We start from the raw sequence: 10,169 nt of genomic DNA, 5'->3' as shown, positions 1-10,169 counted from the left end.
TTCAGCCGTGTCTGTGAGGGTCGGGATTTCTGTTACACGTGTCCCTACAAATACCTTGTAGCGACAGGACTCAGATGTCAGCCAGTTCAGCATGGTGGTTGAGTCGGACCAGAGGGTGACTGAATGGATGTTACGAGACAACTCAGTCTGGATCACTTTGGCTAACTGAGCGCCAGTCAGGGCTGCACTCCGAACGGGGCATGGAGAGGCATTTTTTGGGAGCCACTCTGGATCTGGCCCAAACGAAGGAGAAATAGATGTGGCCTTGAGTATCAGTAGTGCGGGGATAGGGCACAGAGCCATATGCTCTTTCTGAAGCGTCACAATAGATGTGGAGTTCTCGGATGGCACTAGGGTGATCAGCACAGGTTGGTGCGTAGGGTCGAGGAAATTGAAGGTGAATGAGATTAGGAATCAACTTAGCCACTTCTCTCTCAGTGGTAGAGGTGTTATCGGATCGTCCCAGTCCAAAATCTGCTTCCAGAGGTCTTGGATCAGAACCTTAGCCTGGGTGGAAAAGGGGATGATATACCCCAGCAGGTCATACTGGCTGGCCAAGGTCTTATACATGGTTCTCATGGTAGGCTCTAAGGCAGTGGTCACCTGGCTCCTGGAGATCGACCGTCCTGAAGATTTCAGCTCCAACCCCAATCAAACACACCTGAACTATCTAATCAAGGTGTTCAGGTTTGCTTGATAATTACAGACAGGTGTGCTGAAGCAGGGTTGGAGCTGCAGTCTGCAGGACAGTCAATCTCCAGGAGCAGGGTTGGTGACCACTGCTCTAAGGGCTCGGTCAAGCACAAATTATAGCCTAGGGTGTCACTGAAACAATCCCACAGTAGGCCTAGAGTGGGTTCCTGTAGGTCTGTGCTGGCTTTGGTCAACCACAGTTCAGTTAGCGGACCGGGCTTCTGAGGGAAGATGTTCAGTGATGGATGGTATGTTGCATGGGAGGGTGCCGACTTGCCAGAGTCGTTCGACGTGCCGGATCAGATCATCATGAGGCTGAACGGTGGTGATATGAAGGCACTGCTGATGACACCATGAGGACTGCTTGGGGCTCATGGGACCTTGAAGAGACCATCCCAGCTGTGTTCTGATAGCTATTGGACCTCCGTCTGGATCTCGGCATACAGGCTGTATCGGCAGAACCAATGAGAAGTAGTGGCTTGACTCTGTCAACAGGGGCAAGAGGAAGATCTCTCAGATGACGATAAGCTCGTTGAGGTGCAGCCACTGGATAGTTCTGTTCTGCCAGACTCAGACCGGTCGTGGTAAAGGCATTAGGGGCTGTGAATCTCTGTGTGGAACAGACGGCCCTTCAAGTTCTGTGTGACACTGTCGGACAGTCTGTAAATGAAGTAACTCTGGGGTACAGGTAAGCTTGAGTTGCTGAACGACTGTGGAAAGTACAAGTGTTCTCTCTGACCCATCGTCGAAGAATGGCATTGTGCAGGGTCCATTATGGAGGAGCTGTAGATGGGAGGCTGACAGTGAGAACAGCTCTGGAGTTGTGATTAGTGGAATCATGAAGAACTGTAAGATGTAGCTCCTTACAGATTTTACATGGACGTTTGAGGTTACAAGACTCTACAGCATGAAACCGTCCACATCTCCAGCAGCGTTTATCATCTTTAATTCAAGCTACGATCTGGTAGTCAACTTCTTGAAAGTCTCACAAGAGTTAAGGTAGTGATCCCTGTTGTCACAATGGGGACAGTATGGCTTGGGCTCAGAGCTGGATTTAAGGGCTGTCGGCTCAGGAGTACGCTCTGAATAGTGAATTCCTGGTGCAAACTCTGAGTCGAACGCTTTGGATAGAAAATAAAGGACTACCATCAAGTGTCTGTGACATGAATAAACAAATGATGCGTTTAAAAACAATGTTACAGTAGCTGTGTGTGCGCAAATGAAACCCACTTATGGCAGCTTAAACAGTCACTAATATGTGATGGTACAGCTAAACAGTTTGTGTGATATGCATCCTATGCTTATAATTTCAAATTTAAGATCATAAATCGAGGTTGTTTGTCCAAACCATTGCAGTCTATCTGTCCTTCCGGTTTTCTTCCCACCTCTGCCTCACTTTCGATTTCAACATGGCAGCAGAGTGAAATCAGTCTATAGAGCTTGGGAATCTGCGTCATTGCGCATAATGACCACAAATACAAATCACCAGAGGAAAAAACAACCGTATTTACATTAAACTTTATGAGAGCTGCTTGCACTTGCTTAGAATAAAAGGACTAACTTTCGATTTCAACAGGGTGGCGGCGTGAAATCAGTCTATAGAGAATGTGAAGCTACATCACGCCATGTTGAATGTTGCACCATCTTGAGAGGATCGCTGCCAGTGCTTTCAATGCAGTGTTTTGTTTTTCTTGTTTTATTAGGAAATATAACTATGGTAGATTGGTCTTGCTGTGTTAAAAACGCAGAGTCGTTCAGGAAAAGCCCCTGGTTCTTTCACTTTAGATTTCTCCATATATCAAACAAAACAAGTAACGGTACATATCAAAACAATAATAGCAGTGGAGTATGATCCTTCCATGATGGCGGCGCCACTGCAACATGCAACATAGGGCATGACGTCAGCTTCACATTCTCTATACCGCAGATGCTAATGCTAATTATGGCCGCTACGGCAATCAGAACTCGCCGATGGTAATCGCAAACAATCATGGGACCATCAATAACATGTACTAGATGAACATACACATGTACAGATTTACTTAAATCAAGGCATACAACGCATTACACAGAGCATAAACAAGTGTGCAGAGATGAGCATTCAGCAAACTGTCGTCCTGTGGACAACAACTTTGGTTCCTAGGACAAGCTTTTGTACACGGGGGTTTCAAGAAACCGATTCACACAGAATTCAATTTGTCAATATGCAATTTATCAATAGCATCCAATATCCGGTTAGGCCGAAACGCCAATCTGTTGCAAATATGAGAGGCGGGTATTAGCGACATTATTGACATGGCAATCACAGCGCGATGATAGCGCTCTCACGTGACTTTCCGTGAGTAGGTGTGTTCAACTTCATGAAGCGCTGTTGTTTGTATTACTTTAGAATAAATTAATGTTTTGGACATTATTTGAGCTTACAGTTTATAATTTTTTTGTACTGTCAATAATTTTTTCTTCTTTAAAACTTGTTAATGTTGTTTCTGAAAAAATACCTTAAACTTAGTTTTAAAACCATAAGTTGATTATGTTAAATATTAAACCATGATATGTGAATTTGTACTAGGCATCTTTCTTTGTAAGCGTCTAGACAATAGGTCTAAATTGCTGTTTCCTCTTTCCCAAAGGATCTTCTGAAATGACTGTCTGCAGTGCTATCAAAACAATCTGGTTTCCTGGAGGGGTTGCGAGACGAGAACATTAAAAAGGGTAAAACATGATGGTTTACTATTCAGGGGGTCCGTCGCTGTAATTGATAGTTAAAGTTTAGCAGCCTCAGCTAGATGATGGAGGAAGGTTTGTAATTTGGCCGTGTACCACAACCCCCCCAACCCAGTACAAAGCTATCTAGATATCTTAGTCCGTTTGATGTGTCCAATATACATGTACTTGCAAGTATTTTGTATCATCTCGGGTACAGTATCATACAATCGTTGGCATAAATGTAGCATCCAAGATCCAAGCAATTTCATAATTTATGCAAACAACTTTACGGAGAAATGGAAAAAGAAATCTAATAACATTTGGAAGGAGATTACTACAGCACCAAAATGTGACAATATCAACAAAGTGCAGCTGGCTATTATAGTATTATATCAGATTGTCTCTCGCTCTTAGGTGGAGTGTGGATTCTGTGAAAGTCACTTGGCAACATCTGAGAACATGTGGCGGCTGTCCTCGTTTTCATTGAATTAGTGCCGACAGTAAATTAAAAACTATTTCAACCATAAGCTGTTGTTTGATTTTTGCATGTTTAACATCTTGGCCTTCAAACTATTGACGGAACTTCTTTGTTGTCAAGCATGTCAAGTTGGCCATCAATTGACAGTTGATGGTCACATTTCCTTCATAACTATTCCTGTCTTGCTTCAATGTACAGCATCACAGTTTCAAACCTTAAGCAACAGCAGCGACCCTGAAGCGTAAAACTGTAATGTAAACATCATGGGCTCTAGTCGTGTGTTTGGAATCCCACCAGGCAGCGCAATGTTCGTCATCAAGTGACCCGACGCCGTTCAGGTCAAAACTATTGGCAGTCAGCTCCAGCTAGGCCTCCGTCTGTGCGAGCAGGTTCGTACTATTACCCCCTTATTTCCCCTGAGCTCTCTACATTTTCCTATTGTTTTCATCGCTAAATAGTTATTGGAAGAGATAACATCGACGTCTTGAGCAAGTTCATTTGGATCGTTGCGATACAGACCTGAACCCCAGCTCATGTCACAGGGTTAGCGTCAGCTCCGGTTCTAAATCATACCCATAATTCACCAGGACTTCCCACTCAGGTTGCTTAAATCAACTTTTATCAAGGTTGAACACTGACAGGAATTCCACTGGGATTAGTTTATCGTCTAAAAAAGAGCAATAACAAGGGGAGACTTTGAGTTGTCAGCAGTCCATCTAGTGTGCTGTCCTGTATAGCGTTATTGAAATGTTTGCATTTTTATCTTATTATAACAAATCATAAAGCTATTTTAAAGGCATAGTTGACTCAAAAATGAAAATTCTTTATTTATTCAACCTCATGTCATTACAAACCTGTGACTTTCTTTCTTCCGCAGAACACAAAAGAAGATATTTTGAAGAATGTTGGTAACCAAACAACATTGGCCCCCATTGACTTCCATTGTATGAACACAAAACCACTGTCTTCAAATATCTTCCATTTTGTGTTACACAGAAAAATGAGTCAAATACAGGTTTTGAAAGACATGAGAGCTTATAGATGATGACAGAATTTTATTTTGAGGTGAATTATTTCTTTAGTACATTTAAATGACATATATTGAATATGAATATATAAAGCACCCAACGCTGTAGACCCTTCTCTCATGGCTTCCAAAAACCTTCTGTTTTTCATTGAAACCCATATCTCAGTTACAGCACTTTCATTATGTCTGTGGGTTTCGAGCTCTGTGTTTAGCTCCTGTGGCTCGTGCAGCAGCACGCTCATGATTAGAGACCAGGCAGCGGTGCATCTTGGGTGATGAGTTTTGTGGGCTCGCCAGAAGTTAAGATTAATCCTTCAATTTCGGTGATGGGGACACGCAAGTGTGCCCCTAACCCAAAGTGAAAAACTACAACAATACACTTTCTCTTAAAGGGAGGAAAATATTTTGAGAAATGTCTCAGTAGTTTTGTGTCCATACAATGGAAGTCAATGGGGCCGATGTTGTTTGGTTACCAACATTCTTCAAAATATCTTTTGTGTTAGAAGAAAGTCATACAGATTTGGAATGACATGAGGGTCAATAAATGATGAAATAATAAACTATTGTCTGTAGTAATTTCAGCATTTTAGATCTCCTTGATGTCCTTTTTTATTATTCGTGCACAGACTGTATACTTAGGTAATAATTTTTCAAGTATAAAGTATCTTTTAAGTATTTAATTGAATTGTAATGTAAAACACAAATGGTACTAGCCAAAAAGCCACCCATGTTTCAAATCCTAAAGATAAGACGCAAGTATAATATACACCCAAGAATTACACTGACATAGCGACTAAACCCTCTGAAGTCAGATAACATCAGTACTGTACCTTCCCATCAGAACCACGTTAACATGATCCAATGTCACCGATCCGAAGAATCCACCCTGATCACCAAGGCAACGGTAATTTATTAACTTCTAATTAGGGTGCATTGTCTGGGGAGTTGTAAATATCGTCTCAAAGGGAAATTAAGTCCGACTGTCGCGAAGGTACATTGAAACAGCCACACACGTGCTTGCTTTTAGTTCTTTCTTGAATATAATGTATTTGACTTCATGCTGTGCTGTTCGAAGGTCTGGCATCCAAAATTTAATTTAATCCTGGAAAGGTTCCTTGTTTATATTGAAGCTCATGCAGGAAGAGGCTTTTTGGAACGTCCTCGAGTTGTGCTGGACAACACAGATGTTCAATTAAAGTTCAATATGTTATGATTACTTTCAAACTCAACTTTAACTTTCAACAATAATGTAATTAGTTGTGATTTAACTGAAGTACATAATAAAATTGCAAAATAAGTATTTTCACAATCAGACTCACACTGGGCGTCCTGTTTACAGCTATCTGAAATGCTTGCATTATTAGTAGCAAAATAATTTGCCACATTATAAAGCAACATGCGTTGACATAACGTGATTGATGCTTTGGACACATCGTGCTGATCTATGATTATACCCTGTGGCAGAGCTTTGATACGTTTGATTTTATGACTGTGTAATTTAACAATGTGATTATGTGGTTTTGTCTGTTTCATGTTTGTTCATCCTCCATGTGCGCGGAGAACCGGCACACGCACACGAGCTCTAAGTGGCCTGACCCTTGTAATTAAGGCATGTGGCTGGTGTGCTTATAGCTGGTTGAGGATTCTTATGACAAGAGGTTTCATTGACTTGAGACCACAGGAGCTACAATTTCAAAGGTCCTGCAGATACTTATTGAAGTGAATTCTGGGCTATGTTTAGAATACATACTACAAGACGATTACCATTTCAGTGGTGTATGTGTAGAGGGCAGATTATGTGCATTTTTTATATGCATACAATGGCTAGATTATCCAAATTATTATTTGCCAAAATGCACAATATAGCACTTTCAATGCTATGCATTCGGCTTGACCACAAGCAAAAACGGATTTTAAACAATTTATATAATCTAGAATTAAACATTTTAATGAACTAAAGGTCATTCATTTTCATTGCATATCGCATACGGTTTCACAAACTAGCAACCAGTATAAACTGTGCACTATATTGGTTTTCTTACGTAGCCCATTACTTTGCTTTCAAAAGGCTGTTTAGCACTTAGTTAATAACAATGAATTTCACTTTTTCCCTCAAATTTATGACTGCAAAGAAAAACAAATAGTTTCATTTATTAAGTCTTCATAAAAGTAGGCCCTTCTGCCACTTTTTAAACCCAACTTCAGCATGAAAGCAGGTAAAGGCAAAAACAAAGAACAATGGCGCCACCTGCTGTTACTGAGCTAAACTGCAACATTGATACCCTTGGATAAAATGCATCTCTTATCAAGACCCTTAAAAGAAGGACTACACATTGTATGGCTTTACAACAGACCCTTTTAGATGACAGTAGCTAAATTTATTGGTACAAAGACAAACAACTATAACGCCATTGTTGGGATGCAAATCAGCAATCATAAAACTGTGAAAGAAAACCACACTTAATACCTTTGAAGAGGCAGTCTTGTATTATCTGAAGTGTCAAGAAATCAATTACTAAAAGAAATGCTGTAGAATGACCCAAATCTACAAATACCTCTCGACTCTGGCAACAGACAAAATGTTTCAAGTTCAACAAAAAAGTATATACAGTAATATCATAACAGGTTGAATGCGATTTAACGTAACATCATAACAGATAATATTACTCTGCCAGCAACCAGATGAAAGTGGAGCCGAAGAAGTTAATTTATTTAGTCCAGCTGACTTTGGGTATGTCATAATGCTCTGTCAATGCGTCCAGGTGTCTGTTAAAATCCTGTTACAGAACAAAAGTTTTTAACATATTAATACAAAATGGACACGAGTTACTTAAAAATGAACAAATGATCAGCTACATACCTCAACTCTTCTCTTGTGTGTCTTGGAGGCCTTCTTTAAAATCCGCTCCATTTGCTAAAATAAAATAAGAATATATTACTAACAAAAAGCATACAAAAATAAATACATTGCATAACTATGTGCTATTCCAATGTTTCAATTATGTTTTAGATGTGGATTAATTATTCTAAACGTGTTTTATATTGTACTTTGACAATAGCATAAACACATCATACTGATAAAAATAGAAAACCATTAATACCCTTTTCTCCTGTACTTTGTCAAACGCCATCTGAGCTGGTGTCCTTTTATCAACATGACCATTCTCAATCCCCTCTTCTTCAGTTTGACTGGCAAGCATTTGCTGCTCTAAATTCTTCCTTTCCTTGTCCTTCTTCTTTTTCCTATTAAAACATACAACAATTTAATAAACATACATGTATTATGGCGAGTAACGTTTACATTACAACACAGCGGAGCGCAAGCTAGCATAACAGCTAACGTTACCGCTATCGTTTATTATTCAGTCGTAATCGTGCCGGTTTCACCGCAACAAACACTACTAAATGTATTATTTTTATATCTAGAAAAGTATACGTATGTATTAAGGCATACTTTTTGCTTGGCAACTGGACTCCTTTCAATTTTAGAGCACCTTTCTGGGTAGGTGCGTATTCCGACATCCTAGATTCTTCTAGTAAAACAATAACGGCCGTCCAAATAGAGTCTTTATAGATTATTCGCAGTATTACTGCCCTCTAGCGGCCAGGAGCTACACTGAATAATTCACTTAATAATAATTATACATCCGTTTCTTTTATATTCTGTTGTCGTTATTGTGTTACACTGTGTTTAGAAATTATATTTGCGCTGTTTGAAAAAAAATGCTATTTGAAAATCTTGGTAAATCTTTTGGAATCTAGTATGTTCCGCTTTCACCCGGAAGTATGTCTCACATTTACGTATGACAGACAAGCATGGTGGAAGACCACAGAAGGCACAATGGCCCTACACGTACTGCATTCTTTTAAGAGGTTAAACTTGACTTCTTTTAACGAGCGTTTTGTAAACGTTCTTATGATCCAGACCTGTGGCTATGCTAAGAAAGCAGGTAAGGTTTGGCTGTGATATCTTTATCTAGTGACGTCAACATTAGCCTGCTTCTGTTGACATCTGACCTTGGAGGACCAAATTTATGAATTTATTTGCAATATAGTTGTCATTATAATGTGATATATAATGTATAGAATGTGCTGTGGAGAATGGTTATATATTAAGTTTATGTTAATATTCGTAATAATGTATAAAGGCAATAGCATATTTTATCTTATGTCATTGGTCACTTACATTGACCGATGTATATTTTATAATACGTATAGTGTTACATGAAGGTTTGACATATGAATACAATTATAAAACAATTACCAAGATTCTGTCTAAAAGTAGGATACAGTGTCACACTGCTGGCTGGCCATGTCAACATTCACAAAATATCTTTGTGATATTAAATGCAAAAAAATAGATTTAATGCAAAACTAATTTGTTCTTTTCTGCAATGAAAGCAACCAAAGGGAAAGGCAAAGGAATGGTAAAAGAAGCTCTTAAGGGCCCAGACGTCTGTAAGGACACAGTCAGACTGTGCACAAATGCAGTTGGAGTCAACATCTTCAAACAGGGCGAGGACCCTTCACTTAAACCCAAGGAGGAGTATCCAGAATGGTATGAATTATGTGCTGATTTGATCACATTTATTTAATAATCTCTCATATAATTGAGAAAGAATGCAGTTTAACCCAAGTTGTGTTTCCTGTGACACTTTCAGGTTGTTTCAGCTGGATCTCGGTCCACCTAGAAAACTCAACGAACTGGATCCGGACAGTTGGGAATACTGGAAGCTTTTAAGAAAGGAGCATATTTGGAGACATAATAAACTGCATAAAGGCAAAAAGATGTAGGGTGTGAGGACTTTTTTTGCCTGCAGGTTCAGCGGACATTATGTGGGCCGCAGATCATAATGTGTTTGTCGGCTGACAAACACTACAAATACAGAAGAGACTAAAGTAGAGAAGTCCAGCAACTTTGCCAGATTACCACACATCTCAGTTTTGAGCCTTTTTTATTTAGTCTGTGCTCCTGTACCTAAGGATCAATGGTTATGTATTTTGATACGGTGTTTACTTTAAAGTTAATTCTGTTGAGCAATATCAATTACATTGTGTGTTTGTCTCACTCACTTCACATAAAAAAATAAAATTCTTATGCCATTATCAGTTATATCACCAAGGTAAAAATGTGTGTGGGTGTGTTTTAGAACAATATTATGACAAACTTTTGCATAAACCAAGGCTATTATATAGATTTTTTTTGAAAATGAGTTAAGTGTGAGACGTAGATATGACGATGCATTGCTCCTATAGGTCGAGCCA

General features: G+C 39.5%; 2 protein-coding genes across 2 annotated transcripts; one reads left to right on the top strand and one right to left on the bottom strand.

Moving 5' to 3' along the window:
* Positions 1-7,039: 7,039 nt before the first annotated feature.
* Positions 7,040-8,462, bottom strand: fam32a (family with sequence similarity 32 member A). The gene is made up of 4 exons (XM_057325895.1): positions 8,359-8,462; positions 8,006-8,147; positions 7,765-7,818; positions 7,040-7,681 (listed from the first exon to the last, which is right to left on the bottom strand). The coding sequence occupies exons 1-4, from the start codon at positions 8,424-8,426 to the stop codon at positions 7,613-7,615; spliced, it is 333 nt and encodes a 110-aa protein (XP_057181878.1). The 5' UTR covers positions 8,427-8,462; the 3' UTR covers positions 7,040-7,612.
* A 238-nt stretch (positions 8,463-8,700) lies between these two features.
* mrpl54 (mitochondrial ribosomal protein L54) lies at positions 8,701-10,021 on the top strand. The gene is made up of 3 exons (XM_057326331.1): positions 8,701-8,854; positions 9,306-9,462; positions 9,566-10,021. The coding sequence occupies exons 1-3, from the start codon at positions 8,746-8,748 to the stop codon at positions 9,696-9,698; spliced, it is 399 nt and encodes a 132-aa protein (XP_057182314.1). The 5' UTR covers positions 8,701-8,745; the 3' UTR covers positions 9,699-10,021.
* The last annotated feature ends 148 nt before the right edge of the window (positions 10,022-10,169 follow it).

The sequence above is a fragment of the Triplophysa rosa genome, linkage group LG25 (assembly GCF_024868665.1).
Source record: "Triplophysa rosa linkage group LG25, Trosa_1v2, whole genome shotgun sequence".
NCBI lineage: Eukaryota > Metazoa > Chordata > Actinopteri > Cypriniformes > Nemacheilidae > Triplophysa > Triplophysa rosa.
Note: the sequence above shows the minus strand (reverse complement) of the source record. Positions and strands in the feature narration are given on the sequence as shown.

Coding starts and splice junctions, on each gene's coding strand:
- fam32a (XM_057325895.1), bottom strand. CDS start 8,426: ATGTCGGAATACGCACCTACCCAGAAAGGTGCTCTAAAATTGAAAGGA. Junction 8,148..8,358: donor GTCCAGTTGCCAAGCAAAAA/GTATGCCTTAAT, acceptor ATGTTTTAATAG/GAAAAAGAAGAAGGACAAGG. Junction 7,819..8,005: donor ACAAAGTACAGGAGAAAAGG/GTATTAATGGTT, acceptor ATTTTATTTTAG/CAAATGGAGCGGATTTTAAA.
- mrpl54 (XM_057326331.1), top strand. CDS start 8,746: ATGGCCCTACACGTACTGCATTCTTTTAAGAGGTTAAACTTGACTTCT. Junction 8,855..9,305: donor TGGCTATGCTAAGAAAGCAG/GTAAGGTTTGGC, acceptor CTGCAATGAAAG/CAACCAAAGGGAAAGGCAAA. Junction 9,463..9,565: donor AAGGAGGAGTATCCAGAATG/GTATGAATTATG, acceptor TGACACTTTCAG/GTTGTTTCAGCTGGATCTCG.